The 16591-nt window shown below is 39.9% G+C and overlaps 1 protein-coding gene across 1 annotated transcript in view; it reads right to left on the reverse strand.

Annotated features, from left to right (window-relative positions):
• Positions 1-7355, reverse strand: part of LOC110957038 (unconventional myosin-XVIIIb) — an 85436-nt gene extending 78081 nt beyond the window's left edge. The window contains 4 exon segments of the mRNA XM_022202856.2: positions 899-962; positions 2337-2750; positions 4343-4486; positions 7218-7355. Coding sequence (XP_022058548.2) covers positions 899-962; positions 2337-2750; positions 4343-4486; positions 7218-7274 — 679 coding nt within the window. The 5' untranslated portion in view covers positions 7275-7355.
• Positions 7356-16591: the final 9236 nt, after the last annotated feature.

A 16591-nucleotide genomic window follows, 5' to 3' on the forward strand; every position in this document is an offset into this window, starting at 1 on the left:
AAGCTAAATTTTATTGAACATGATTGATTTATGAAAGCAATAGAAGGATAAAACATCAAAGGGGGTGAATACTTATGATAGGCACTGTAAATCAGCTAAAGATTCAATATTTAACTGACATCCGAAGCTACTTTCACCATTTTTAGTTTCTGTATGTTTTACAGTGCACAGACCGATCAATCGGATAATCAGTAAGTAGCATGCCGACTAACTGATAAAAGCAAATAAATAATTCACAACTTCCTTATTCTATTTCTATTCCTATTTTATGTATTTTATCCTCACAAAAACAACATGTTTCCAAAGTGAATAAAATATAATGTGCTTGGAAAAAGCTTTTTTTTTAAATAAAGCAAAAAAACCACATGCTGCTCAGTGTTAAATTATTAAAAACCAAAAATCCTCATCTAAAAGTGAACAGATTTCAACTGCAGATTTTCCTTTGCTTCCATTTTACAGCTGACATGCACCACAATCTGAAGCTCTGTGGTTGGATGTTTTTTGCCATAATGCGTCATGGGAGATGTTGGTAGCCTTGAAGGTATTACGTCCACAGCCTCCTCAACAAAGAGACACATTTTTCTAAAGCAGGTCCTTCGTGCTGATTATTTAACCTGGAAAGATTCATGCTAACCTGTAGAAAAACTGTGAGCAAATAAACAGAAATTTACTCCTAGATGCTTGAAATATGACCTCCCACTTCACACCTCTACTGCAGTGGATAACCCGGCTGTCTCAATCATGAGATGTTTGTCTGGACGTGTCTGTGTTTTATGTGTTTGTCATGGTGTAAATAAATGATGTTTATATGCAGCTGAAAACACCGAAGCAACATGTTATTGAGCGTTACAGTGTATTGTCAGTGAGCATGTGTGTGTGTTGTGTTTTCACAGCTCACCGAGGGTGAAACCGTCCTTGTGGATGTACCACACAGTTCCAGCTTCGTACCAAACGTCCCTCACCTGACACAGAAACAAGAACAAACATGGTTTCTGTGAGCGTTGGCAGATACAAGATAAATACTTGTGTGTGATGTTAAGATGTGTGGACAGTTCCACAATATTAAATTCAGTGTAAGAGTGAATAGATCATTTGTATGATATTTAATACATGAGTTTCTGAGACCTCTATCTCATCAACATGATGAATTTTCCTTAAAAATTATGTTGTATATAACCTTATACATTTATTCTGCTCCCTTGTGGATTATCATTCTACTTCAGGCTGCTGAAGTCGTATTTTGCGCCTTTTCAAAATGGCTCTAAACCATCCACAAAACCATCCACATCATTGCTAATATTCAAGAAGTAAGGGTAAAAATAACATCTAAACTGTTACAGTTTTTCTTTTTTAAAACATTTGCAAAAAATTCTACATTTCTGTTTTTTTTCTGTCAAGATGGGGTGCTGAGTGTACATGAATGAGAAATAAAATGAACTTTTTGATTTTGGCAAATGGCTGCAATGACACAGAGTGAAAAATTTCAAGGGGTCTGAATACTTTCCGTACCCACTGTATAAGGCACTTTTTTCCTGAAACGTCATGTAACATTTTTGTAATATGATCTACATTATACTTATGAAAATACAAACACACACTATTTATTATAATTTAATTAAATGAATGAATGAAATGCCATCCTTAAATGCATGTTAAGTAGTTTCACAAAACCATTTAATCTGAAATCATAAACGCTATATACTTTACTGACCAATTTTTAGATGTAAACAGACTAGAGGAAGAACAGAGGGAAAAAAAATTACATTGAAAATCTCAAAGACAGACAAACAGACAAATGTACGCCAATCTACACATGACTCCGTCGCGTTCCTTGGAGGAGTAATTATCAACATTACTGCAGATGATCGTTTGTTTAACAGTGCTACAAACGACTGGAAATATGGTATAATTACAAATAATTATTTTGCCCCTATTGGATATTCAGTTTGATGGTGAAACAGGTATTAAATTACATTCTTTGCTTCTTTTTTGCTCTGTCTAGCAGCCGATCCTGACTTCATATTTACTGACCAGATGAGAGAGCAGTATCTGGCTTATCGTCTTACTTAGCTCCAAGAAAATTAAATTCCAAAATTAGGTACCAAATTATTTAAGCGCTGTGGAAAAAAACTATTGAATTACAGCAAAAATGTATCATTTATGTGCACCTCCTCATTGTAGTGTGTGAAGAGACTATGGCAGAAAACTTGGTCTCTGCAACTGAGGGACAGGAAAGGGGCTGGACAGCACATATGTTGATTTTATCAGAATAATCGGACGATGATTTCAAGTCACTACTATTTAAATGTAACAGCAACAACACAAAGTGCTCATACCTCTCTCCTGGCCTGCTCTGTTATGGTTGTGTCTGCTTGCCTTCCCTCTGGCTCCTGCCTCTCCTCCATCCCCTTCTCCTCTTTCTTCGCCACCTCCTCTATCTTCTCCTTCTTCAGCTCGGCCTGCAGCAGCTTCTTCATCTTCTTCTCCAGCCTCTTTTCCTCCTGCTTCTGCTGCTGCTTTGGCTGCTCTGGAGTCGAGTCCGGCCTGGTTTCCTGTGTGCTGCCGGGGTCAGGAGACACGATGTGGCGCTGAGATGAGGACCTGCCGTCAGACGGGCCCGAGTTTCGTCCTTGCTTTTTGCTGCTGTTGAGGAGCTGTTCGGCCCGCAGGGACATCTCTGCCTCGAGGATCGGAGGAGTCTGATCCGGGATGAGGAACTGCTGCACGAGGTTGCCGCTCAGTTTGCTTGGCTGCAGTGGAACAAAACAGAAGCTGGTGTGGTTCTTTGGGAGACCTGCTCATTCAACCTTCTTCCTGAGAGTTAGATGAGAAAATCAATACAACTTCTACGTGCACAGCAAATATAAAGCTACAGGAAACTGGTTGTGTTTTTCCTAACCAGTCATTTCCAGAGAAAAAGAATCAACGGGTTTTTAGCTTTCTAACAGTGCCTGAACAAGATGTCTCTGACATGTGGTTCAACAAAATCACTTCATTCTGCATGTCTCATATAAAATTCTCCTAAAATTAGGGTCCGAGCACCAAGGGTGCCGAGGACAGGCGGTGCTTAACTGATTCCACCCTATTCTGTGTGAATAAAATAATATATCGGAGCTCTTCAGAGCAAGTGTTCCACCATGACCAACTCAGCTGATCAACAGTCGTAAATTTTAAGAGTTTTCAGGTGAACAGGAGGCTGTGTTTAAACAGAGCAACGAGTAGAAAACAAGAGCAACTGAGAGGAAAATAAAACATCCCGAGTAATAAAATCAAAGAAGCATGGCTCAGAAACAGTACACAGAGCAGCAAGTTGTTGGAAGACACATTCTGCATGGTGAAACATCTTGCTGATGTGCAAAGTAGTGTGAAAAAGTTTGTAATTGTTGTGTAAATATAAACGGTTTAATATCTATTGTAGTGCTAAGAAGCAGTGGAACCCTGGATGTGTTTTCTGCTTTCTGTAGGGCTGGGACTTTAACACGTTAATTTTGATTAATTAACTACAGAAAAAAATAACGCATTTAATTGCACCTTTATCACTAATTTCTGGCACACCAGTAACACTGATGCACACTCCAGCCCAGTAGGTGGCAGAAATGCACCTAAAGTCTGTTTACCAGCCGTGAAGAAGATGCACAGGATGTACTAAGTGATGTCAGCACAAGAAAGTTTGGTGAAAAATGCACAGATATAGATGAAAAATAAAACTTATTGTTGTTTAAGGTCACGCACACTGCTGTTGGAAAGTTTGGGGTGACTAAGAAATGTCCTTATTTCTGAAAGCATTTGAAAAGCATTTTTTTTTAATCAAGATAACATAAAAGGATTTAGAAATACAGTCTAAACATTTTTAATGTGGGAAATGACTACTCTAACTGGAAACAGCTGATTTTTAGTGGAATATCTCTATAGGGGTACAGAGGAACATTTCCAGCAACCACCACTCCTGTGTTCTAATGCTACATTGTGTTAGCTAACGGTGTTGAAAGGCTAACTGATGATTAGCCTGCAGTTATGTTAGCACATGAATAAAAGTGTGAGTTTTCGTGGAAAACATGAAATTGCCTGGGTCAACCCAAGTTTTTGACTGGTAGTGTATGTCTATTCATCAATTCAGTCGTCCACCAAAATATATTTGAAATGAAAAACTTCGCTTGTTGTGTATTTGACAAAAATGTGATTAATGACAATTAATTCATTCAAAAGCCTCTAATTAATTAGATTAATTTTTTTACCGGGTCCCAGCACTAGTTTCCTATTAATGCACAGGAGAAAACTTGAACAGTGCATTGTGGGTAAACTTTCAAGGGTCACATCACCAGATGTGAAATGAATGACTCACTGCTTTCTCCTCTTTGACCTCCGGCTCTTTATGTTTGGTCTCCTTCTCTGAATCTCTGACCAGCTGTTTGAGGAAGCCGCCCGGCAGAGCTGACAGCGGCGCTGGAGGAACAGCGGTGGCCACCGGCGTCTTCTCCTCCTTTATCTGTGGTCCCATTAGACACAAACAGAAAGTTATTCTGTGGTCTGGATGCAGTACATTACGTCCATGCTGCAGGTCTGCATACACCTAATGTACTGTATAACAGGTCTATGCTGCTGGTCTGCATGCTGTACATGCAGGTTGCTAACATCTACATACATTCACTTCACATTAAAGACAAGCATTAAAACAAAAATGTCCTTATTTATAGTGCTGGTTTTGCATTGACTGATGTCTGATCGTGTGAGAAATATCCGAGAACAGAATCACCTTTTATGTCCTGACCTCATCAGAATGAGCTGACTTTGTTTCAACAGTGCCTTTAACGTATTGAATAAAGCCATTCAGAGTTTTATCTTTACACTGTTAAAATGCTCAAAGGTTACACAACACTGTATGGATTGCAGCTAGAAGATCCCCAGTTCTTGTCCTGGTTTTCCTTGGATCTTTCTGCATGAAATTTGCATGTTCTCCCTGTGCATACATGGGTTTTCTCTGGGTACTCCAGCTTCCTCCCACAGTCCAAAAACATGCTGAGGTTAAGTGATTCTAGATGGTCTGTAGGTGTGAATGTAAATGTGATTGTTTATCTCTATGTGTAGTCCTGTGATAGACTGGTGACCTGTCCAGGGTGTCCCCTGCCTTCACTCTAAGTCAGCTGGGATAGACTCCAGCCTCCTGTGACTCTAATGAGGATTAAGCCAGTGGTTCTCAACCCTGTTCCTCAGGACCCCATGTCCTGCATGTTTTAGATGCCTCTGCAGAGGCTTGATAACGAGCTGATCATTTGAATCAGGTGTGTTGGAGCAGGGAAGCATCTAAAACATGCAGGACATGGGGTCCTGAGGAACAGGGTTGAGAACCACTGGATTAAGCAATGTGTAGATAATGGATGGATCGATGGATTATTTTCTCTTCTGTCCTCTTTTGTGTCATGTGGCACCTTTTCATATCATTTTTAATTAATTGAGAATCATAATTAGTGATTGCTACTTGTCTCCTGCATCCTCTGGAAATGTTTGCCAATGAGAAAAGGTAAAAAACTGAGATTACTGGAAGTAAACTTGGTCGCCTCTGCACTGAATTTCCAAACTCTTCATTTTCAAATGTAATTTTAGCAGTTTCATATGTTTTTCATTGTGTTTCCAGCTTTACGAGGAAATGTGAGCCAGCAGCTACGACGAAGTGCCAAACAGAAAGAGGTGTCCAGAGGCCTGACATTTAGCTAATAGATATCACCTGCTGACACAATAGGGAATATCAGAAAGGTCAGTAGGACAGCTGTTTCACATTCTGTGACATGCTGCAGTGTGTAATCATGGCAAACTGTGGAGGAGCGAGCTGAGTAATGCCTAATTATAACACTGTAGGTTGTATGGGAGCCAAACTGCCACACATGAGCAGGCAGCAGACTCAGCTCCCAATTAATGGATTTGTTTGTATGTATGCCACGTTGTTCCAGCAGTGGTCATCTGTAATTCATCACTGATATCATTCTCATCCACACACAGATCATAAAAGCTTCGTCCTGATGCCAAATTTAGATCACCAGTGTGCTTGAAAGTGCTTTTATCAGGCTGGATGACTAACCAGAGGAAACGTGTCAGCGGTGCAGCCGCTTTGTTAAACCTGCACTGAAGAACGCCACACCGTGAACTTCTACTGATCTGATCCAGAATTTCATTAGAGAAGTTTTCAGTAGAGGATCCCAGCAGGATTACAACACCGCTGGAAGAAGTATTCATAACCCTGAACTAAAATACCAAACATCAAATAATGACTTAGCATCACCTTGAGCAGCTCCAACACACTGATGCATTAGTTTTAATCATCTCTTAGCATCAGCCACAGGGGCCGTGTTATTGCAAAATGGTTCAATCAGTCGGTGTCTCCTAACTGACCTCCTCAGAATCAGATTATTTGCATGTCTTCGTACAGTTATGTTGTTTGTATTTTTTAAATTTTGAACCTTCAAATGGGACTCTAGGTGGAAATTAGCCATATGGCTACAATCTCTCATATTTACATGTAAATGTTTATTCAAAAGAACTAAAAAAAAAAACTTTTTAAAAAAGACGGCTAAATTATTTACGGATTATTTTAATGTTGAAAAGTTTGGAGTCATGTAGAAATGGCCTTATTTTTGAAAGAAATTTTTTTTCCCAATGCAGACAACATTAAATGAATCACAAATACAGTCTAGACATTGTTCATGTGGTAAATGACTATTCTACCTGGAAACGGCTGATTTTTAATTAAATATCTACATAGGGATACAGAGGAACATTTCCAGCAACCATCACTCCTGTGTTCTGATGCTACATTGTGTTAGCTAATGGTGTTGAAAGGCTAAATGATGATTAGAAAACCCTTGTGCAGTTATGTTAGCACATGAATAAAAGTGTGAGTTTTCATGGAAAACATGAAATTGCCTGTGTGACCCCAAACTTTTGAACAATAGTGTATAACTGGTTCTTGCATGAGGATCATTGATCATCTAAAATTACAGCATACCAACAGAAACATCAGCTACTATCCGTAAATGTCGAGTGACAGCATGAGGCTCTAAAACGCTCCAGCACCAAACATGCAGGATGACTAATGCACCAGTCACACTGACATGCCACGATGATTCAGGCTTCCAGCAGAGGGGTCCACTCACTGTGTAATCAATGCCACGTCCTACTACACAACACACATGCAGGGGAGATTATACAATAGAAGTTCAATTAACACGGCATGCAGCACCTCCCTTCTTCTCCCACAGTTTTAAGCGTGATGACAGAGCCATGGCTGCACAGTGAGGGGGGGTGGTGGTCGTCAGCCAGATGTGATGGTGGCAGTGTGTGTGTGTGTGTGTGTGTGTGTGTAGAAAAAAACCTGACAATGGAGATAAACAGCATAAAGTGAAGGAGGGGACAGAAGCTTTGGTGCATTTTAATCACTCACATCAAATAATTTATGGAAGAATTCACCCAAACACACACACACACACACACACACACACAAACATCACAGTGACACAGTTTTCCATCACTGAGATGTCCCACAGTCACTTTTTGTCCATTAAAACCTTTCTTCTTACCACAAAGACACACAAAACAGCCACAAAGAGACACAACATGACCACAAAGTGGCACAACTATCACAGAAACACGTAAAAGTCAGGTAAGATGTGTTCAGCCCTCAAATTTTACAGAACTTAAGTTTTGTGTGAAGAAAATCTGAGATGGTGCTGCAACATCAGCATCTGAAGAGACCCAGCTAAGTTTTCTCTTTCTCTAATCTAATTTATCTGTAGTGCTACCTGTACTAGGTGAACCTTTGACATCAGTCAGTGTGTGGCTCGTTCCTAATGCCATGTAACCACTGGTTCTAACCATAGAAAGTTAAAACACGACTGAAACTGAGCACATGATTAACTGACAGATGATTTCATGAAGAGTTTCAGCATGTTGCACATCATTTATTTACAGAGCAGCTGAACACTCACATCTGAAGGACTATGTTCATATTGTCTTGGTGTCTTATGACGGTTTTTGTATTTTGTCCTTTAGTCTACCTGTTCTGTGTTCTCTCCTGGTATTTAACACTGATGTGCACCAGATAGTAGTGTGGTTGTGTATGCACACTAGAGAGTGCGCACAAACATACACTACCAGTCAAAAGTTTGGACACACCTTCTCATTTAATGCTTTTTCTTTATTTTCATGACTATGCACATTGTAGATTCTCATGGAAGGCATAAAAACTATGAATGAACACATATGGAATTATGCAGTAAACAAAAAAGTGTGAAATAAGTCAAAATATGTTTTACACTTTAGACTCCTCAAAATATCCACCCTTTACTTCAACTGCTGCTTTTCGCATTCTCTGCATGAGCTTCATGAGGTTGTCACCTGAAATGGTTTTCACTTCACAGGTGTGCCTTGTCAAAGTTCATTTGTGGAATTTCTTGCCTTCTTAATGAGGGATCATCAGTTGTGTTGTGCAGAAGTCAGGTTGGTACACAGTTGACAGCCCTATTTGACAACTGTTAGAATTCATATTATTTCAAGAACCAATCAGCTAAGTAAAGAGAAATCACAGTCCATCATTACTTTACAAACTGAAGGTCAGTCAGTCCAGAAAACTGTAAAAACTTTGAATATATCCTCAAGTGCAGTCACAAAAACCATCAAGCGCTACAACAAAACTGGCTCACAAGACCAAGACCGCCCCAGGAAAGGAAGACCAAGAGTCACCTCTGCTGCTGAGGATAAGTTCATCTTAGTCACCAGCCTCAGAAATGCCAAGTTAACAGCACCTCAGATTAGAGCCCAGATAAATGCCACACAGAGTTCTAGTAGCAGACACATCTCTACATCAGCTGTTCAGAGGAGACTGAACCAATCAGGTCTTTATGGTCAAACAGCTGCTAAGAAACCACTGCTAAGGAAATGCAACAAGCAGAAGAGATTTGTTTGGGCCAAGAAACACAAGGAGTGGACATTAGACCAGTGGAAATCTGTGCTTTCATCTGATGAGTCCAAATGTGAGATCTTTGGTTCCACCTCTTGTCTTTGTGCGATGCAGAAAAGGTGAACAGATGTTCTCTACATGTATGGTTCCCACCATGAAGCATGGAGGAGGAGGTGTGATGGTGTGGGGGTGCTTTGCTGGTGACACTGTTGGGGATTTATTCAAATTTGAAGGAACACTGAACCAACATGGCTTCCACAGCATCCTGCAGCGACATGACATCACATCCAGTTTGTGTTTAGTTGGACCATCATTTATTTTTCAACAGGACAATGAACCCAAACACACCTCCAGGCTGTGTAAGGACTATTTGACCAAGAAGAAGAGTGACGGAGTGCTGCATCAGATGACCTGGTCTCCACAGTCACCTGACCTAAACCCAGTCCAGATAGTTTGGGATGAGATGGACCACAGAGTGAAGGCAAAAGGGCCAACAAGTGTTCAGCATCTCTAGGAACTCCTTCTAAACTGCTGGAAAATCATTTCAGGTGACGACCTCATGAAGCTCATGGAGAGAACGCCAAGAGTGTGCAAAGCAGTAATCAAAGCAAAGGGTGGATATTTTGAAGAATCTAAAATACAAAACATCTTTCGACTTATTTCACACTTTTTTGTTTACTACATAATTCCAAATGTGTTCGTTCATAGCTTTGATGCCTTCAGTGAGAATCTACAATGTAAATAGTCATGAAAATAAAGAAAAAACATTAAATAAGAAGGAGGGTCCAGACTTTTGACTGGTAGTTTATGTTTGCCAAACAGATGACTGATAATCTTAGCATGTAGAGCTGGGTAGCCTTTTTTTTGCCCTTGTTTTCTCCTTTTCTCTTAGACACAGCATAGCAAATGACTGCACATTGTAAAATCAGATGCCAAGAACAAGAATCCTGTTAACCACAGTCTATTGTGAAGTTTAACAGGGTGAAATGAACAAGTTTTGGAAAACGGTTCACAAAATTCTGCATAGAGTAGTGACTTGATTTAGGAGGTTAAGATTATTGTTGTTTACTTTACATTGATTCCCTGATGTAATATATTTTTAGGATTGTTTTTATTTTTTAACATGAAGTATTTTTTCTTGGTTTTCTAGAAATATAATTCAGAGACTACAATTGTCATCCACTGCTGCCTTTGAATAAATGTTTACAACCCATAAAAATCTAATTTCCCTTATCCTTTATCGGTTTAGATGTTCTAGTGCTAAATGCATTTTCAATGTTAGATAGAGTTGATAGATCTCAGTTCTGGATCAGAAACAATCAAGAAGTTTTATGAGAAGAAAATGTTTTAACTGACAGGCAACTACCGTTACAGTTCATGTTAATTCCAGTGGCAACATTTTATAAAAACAGTATATTATTACCAAGTCTATCACAGTGTTAAACAGTAACCCTCATATTCTGCTTTAGACTGCTGGAACTGTTCACACAGTAATGAACAAATGATACATTTTACATGAACGCTGGAGACAGTACAGGTCTGTTTTGTTTGTAATTTTGCCCTTGAAGCTAAATTTGACTCCTCAGAGCTGTAAATATATTATAAGTAAACACGGCTGTTATCAAATGTGTTTCTGTGGCTGTGTGGGAGCTGCAGGGGAACGTGGCTCACTTTCATGTTGTGTCTCAATGTCTTGAACAATGGCAGACTGTGAAGCAACAGCCTAATGAAGATATTTCAGTCAATAAATGTGTTGCAAGCTAACTTTAGATCTCAACACTGATGAACCACAGCATTGACTGACCCAACAGAAATAAAGGCTTTAAACAAGTTACTGTACTGTACTATAATTACCTTTGAAGTGGTTCCTTTTTCATCTTTACTAGTATAGATGAGGGAAAAGATATTCTACTTTACTGTGCTTCTGAAAGGCATCTAGCAGATACTTATCGCACTGAACATTTTCTTGCATGTTGCTCAATGCAAGAAGAGCCAAATGTCACAACTCTGACCAGTTGTTTTCATGGGCTCTTGTGCTTAACACAATAAAAAGAGAGACACAAAATAACTGCAAAAGAGACACCACATAAGCGCAAAGAGAGACAATATGGCCACAAAGAGACAGGAAAGGACCCACAAAGAGACAGAAAATGTTTTGTAAACAGACATAAAACTACTATGAAGGGACACCAAACGACCACAGAGAGAAAATGACCATAGCGACACAAAATTAACACAATGAGACACAATATGAACATAAAGAGATGCAGATAACCGCAAAGAGACAAAAAACTATTACATAGAAAGACAAAATGACCACAAAGAGACAGAAAATGACCCAAAAACAGACATAAAACTACTGTGAAGGGATAACAAATGACCACAAAGAGAGAAAATTACCAAAGAGGCACAAAATGAACACAAAGAGACATAAAACTATAACAAAGAGATGCAAAACTATCACATAGACACAATATGGCCACAAAGAGACAGAAAATGACCTGTAAACAGACATACAACTATGAAGGGACACCAAAAAGAGAGAAAATTACCACAGAGGTACGAAATGACCACAAAGAGGCACAACATGAACACAAGAAAAGCACTCAGAGAGCGCAGAACTCTGGAAAGACTGTTCATTTCCTGACCTTGCATTGAGCACAGGTGTGTGTTGTTCATGTGTGTGTTATGTACAGATACCGAATCGCCTGACCTAAATATGTAGCAGGTGTTGAGAACTGATGGGACTCAGAAACAACCCAACAATTTAATCAGTCGTTTCTTGTATCATTTCCGATGAATAAGTTTCGATAAATCCGCAGCAGTGGGTTTGTAGTGGGATCACAATCGCGATCGTCAGCAGACAGCTGGCGTAGCGTTCACTTGTCATAGTTACAGTGACACCATACCAACATCAGACGCAGTGGCGCTATCTCAAGGGGAAATTTTTTTTAACAAATCCATGGATCCAGACTATAAGCTGTGTCACTGCCAAAATCTAATGATGTGGTCCTTGTGTCGTTTCTGACCTTCAATGAAAACATCACCCCAATCCGTTAGTCCGTTTTTGAGTAATGTTGCAAACAGACAGAAGGATTTACGTACGCTGATCGTCACATAACTCTACTGCGTCCCTTCGCGGAGTAATAAAGAGATGCAAAACAACCACAAAGACATAAAGCTATCACAAAGAGACACTATACGGCCACAAAGAGACAGAAAATGAGCCCAAAACAGACATAAAACTACTATGAACATGAGACACCAAAGAAGCACAAAGAGAGAAAATTTCCACAGAGGCACAAAATGACCACAAAGAGACACAATATGAACATAAAGAGATGCAAAACAACCACAAAGTGACCAAAACCTATTGCAGACACAAAATTACCACAAAGAGACTCAATATAGACACAATGTATTTTTAACCAGGTTATACAGAATGAACTGTGAATATTCTGTTTCTAGTGCTATTCTGTTTCTGTGATGTTTTATTAGTGCTCAAATGATATTTTAAAGCATGTTCTCATGGACTCACACTCAGCTGCTAACCAGATTATTCACACACTTTGATTCCTGTTTATTTCTCTGCGTCTCCTGTTTCAGAGCTGCAGTTTCAGTTTCTCCTCTAATCATGAGAAGTGAGTTCAGGGGCCACACAGAAAAGCACAGATGTAAAACTATTCTCTTCAGTGTATCTCTCACCAAGCGCCATGTTTTCACTCTGCTTTCAATCTGGACCACAGATGAAGAGATTTCTGCCTGGAAGAACCATGTTTAGCAACAGGATGCGTCAACAGGCAGTTTGTCAAAAGTTGGCAAACACCAAAATCTTTACAAATGATTCACATCTTCAGGGTCTGTTTGACATCGAGCTCCAGTGGGCTTATTCTTCACTTTACCAGGTGACACTTTAAACCCTCCTTTAAACCACGGATGCCACGCTTGGCTGGACAAATTTACGACCCATGAGGAGTCAATAGCAATTTCCTGCAGATACAGAAACACATTCGACAGTAAAGATCGAGTCAACCATAAAAGCGACGCTCCGGTGACTGAGCTGGTGTTATATTCTGTCTGAGGCCAATGTCAAATCACACCAGAGCTATATCGCAGCGCACAGGCCCTGTCCAGCTCCAGTTGACTATAAATAAATCAAACCAGGACAATGTTGTTACCTCTGGTCGTCAAGACAGACAGCACACACAACATCTGAGGCCATACCTTCCAAAACAGCCAGGAAATGACTAAATGGTCCACACAGCGAATCCTGCGAGGCCTAATGAGAGTCCTGCTGTCACACAGACACCACCACAGACACACTGGGTGAGACTGACTGAGGGGGAGTAGAGTCAGAAATAGAGCGACACATACAGATAAGCAGCACGGCCGGCCTGACAGACGATTCCTCTATAAATATCTGCAGGCAGAGGGTGGAGGACGGGGATACGACCCTGTTTGGAGAACCGGCTGATCCCGAGACACACAGCGGGAGCAGTGTGAAGAGTTCAGAGTCTCTGAAGAGGTGCAGAAGCTCAGTCGCAGCTTCTTTTACTTCTTTCCCGCTGCTGTTGTCAGACGTTAGTGAGGTTTTAATCTGTTTCTGCAACATCACATTGAAAGAAGTGCTCTGTGACCCACTTAGGGTCTGTCCAACAAAGTCAAAGAAATACTAAAAAATTAAGCTTAGAGCCGAGCCGATTGGAAGTTTCATTTTAAAGCTAGATAAAACGATCCAGTGTATGAAACATGAAGGGAGAAATATCATCTACACAGCTGAACAGAGCATTGCAGAATTTCTGAGCTTACTGCTTTACCGTAGTTTGATGGTCCGGGACAACAAGCACAACAACACAAAACTATCACAAAGCTGTAATACTATCAAAAAGAGAAATAACATGTCGGCAAAGAGATACAAAATTATCACAAAAGGGTCAGAAAAAGATTGAAAAAGACAAAAAAAAAACACAAAACGACTACCAAACATTACAAAATGATGAAACATAGCCAAAAAAATGCAGAAAATTTTAAATCAAAGACTTAAAATGAAAACAGAAACACACTTCCGTTGAAAAGTTTGAGGTCACACAGGCAATTTCATGTTTTCAATGAAAACTCACACTTTTATTAATGTGCTAACATAACTGCACAAGGGTTTTCTATTCATCAGTTAGCCTTTCAGCACCATTAGCTAACACAATGTAGCATTAGAACACAGGAGTGATGGTTGCTGGAATTGTTCCTCTGTACCCCTATGTAAATATTCCATTAAAAATCTGCCATTTCCAGCTAAAAAAAAATGCTTTTCTTTCAAAAATAAGGACATTACTAAGTGACCCCAAACTTTGGAATGATAATGGATGTGAAATGGCCACAGAGGGATGTAAAACCAACACCAAAAGACATAAAACATCAACAAAAAGACACAAAACCTCAACTTACTGGACAAACTAAAGCGAAAATAAAAGTACCGCTCCTGTTTCCAGTCATTTAAATCAAGAACACACGAAGATCCTGAGAGCGTCAGTAGAAAGGAACCACACTTCACCTTTAGGTTCTTGAAGATGTTCCACTTTCATCCAAAGTTTCATTTCTAAGTGACTTGGATGAGTGTGAAATGTCTTCAAGAACCTAGAAGAGAAGTCCAGCTGTTTTCTACTGAAGCTCCCAGGATTACCATGACCTGGATAAGTGAGAATCTACACACACGAAGATAAACATGCAACATTAAACCAATAAACACACCTCCCAAAACGCCACCTATTTCATTACAGTGAACACGTGACTGCAGCTCACTGATACGAAGGGATGTCTGATGTTTCAGGCTGAGGTTTTACTTGTTTTTGTGTAAATGCAGGAGAGGGGATAACTGACGCCGGCTGTTCCCCAAAGAGGACACAATCGCACATGTGCAGTTCTGCATCAGCTGTCCGTCCTGATTGACATCTCCAGCTGAGGGGGTGAGGGGTAAGGAGGAGGAGGAGGAGCCTCCTGGTCTCTATGAGGAGGAGGGAGAAGCATCAGCACTTCATAGAGATGTTTGTGCACAAACCACTGCAGTATTTTCAGAAATTAAACTCATATTTGTAGTGATTGTTGTGAGATCTATGATCAGATATGCTGATCGTTTGCAATCATGGTGCCCAGAGGATGAATTCTTTAAAGGCCCTCTCATTTTTTTTTAAATTGTTTTCTGGAATTTGAATCTAGCTGTTGAGATCTTGTGAAAAGTTTGCAAAGGTTTCATAAACACTTAAACATGTAGACAACAGCAGCACACATTAACTGACATTTATGCAACATGATCCTAAAATTGTTCTCAACCTTAGAAATAGACATTTATGAGTAAGGGCTCTTTTTTTTTTAATCACAGCTTTCAAATTTATTCCAGCTCATGTTTCAGAACTTGAGCTGTTAAACTACACTCATACCCACTGATAGTGGCATTACGCCTGGATTTAGCAGTTTAAAATATCCCCATCTACTGGCTGCTTACTGTAGTTGCTTTTCCTGAGCTTTCAGCTCCATCATGGTCATCGTGTGTGGATGGTGTTATGTCAGTTCTCAAAGAAATGCCCTTGTTGTAAACTCAGGAGCTGTTTTACTCAAAGCACTGTCAAAAATTCTCATACTCTTAGTCTCTGACAATTGAACACTCAGGAAAAAGCAAGTACATGTATGTAAGTTAGGCTTTTTTGGGGGTCAAATTATCATTTTTGAGGTCAAGAGGGAATTCTGAGGTGTATATTAACAAAACAACCAGGATAATCAAACATCCACTGTTTGTAGGGCGTACACTTCATAGTGGCTAAAAGGTAGGTTTAGAAGTTCATTCTTGACATTTCATGAACATGTTGTGGTGAAAGGTCAGGAAAAAGTAAGTTCACTTTGAATTGGGAGTGTTTCGTTCAACTGTGATTTTCAAAGAGTGAACGAGCACCAACACCAACCAGAAGTTCTCAAAAGTTCACTTGAAAGTCTGTTTGCTAGCCGTTTCCTGAGCTTTCAACCATATCACACAGGTTTCATCTGCAGATGGAGTTTGTTCAGTTGTCAGGATGGAAGCTAACATGCAAACTCAGTAACCTATGCTTTGACCAGTTGTATTTCTAGTACTTCAAGTTCATGTTGATCGAAAGCATGACAAGTTCGTGACACATGATGTGGTTGAAAACGTAAGTAAGCAGACCTTGAACACAGGCTTCACTTAGGAGTAAATAAAAACTCAAAAGTCAACTGTTTCCTGAGCTTTCAACCATATCACACAGTCTTCACTTGAAGTTTCCTCTGTTGTTACAGCTGGGTGGCTTCAAGTGAAACATGGAACCTTCAAACTTTAAAAGTCACATACGTGATGTGGTTGAAAGGCCAGAACAAATCAAACCAGAAAAGCACTCAGAGAGCGCAGTACTCCACCAAGGCTGCTCAGTCGTTAGGATTTCTGATGGATTAAATCTTTAAAAAATTTGTGGTCCACAGCGGTGGATTTGTAGTAGGATCGCAATCATGTGATCATCAGCAGGCAGCTGATGTAATGTTCATTTGTTGTCATAGCTACAGTGACGCAGTGCCGCTAACTGGCAACGATACATTAATCTTTAACAAATCAGTGGATCCAGACTAAGCCACATCACTGCCAAAATC

This window comes from Acanthochromis polyacanthus, chromosome 18 (assembly GCF_021347895.1).
Source record: "Acanthochromis polyacanthus isolate Apoly-LR-REF ecotype Palm Island chromosome 18, KAUST_Apoly_ChrSc, whole genome shotgun sequence".
NCBI lineage: Eukaryota > Metazoa > Chordata > Actinopteri > Pomacentridae > Acanthochromis > Acanthochromis polyacanthus.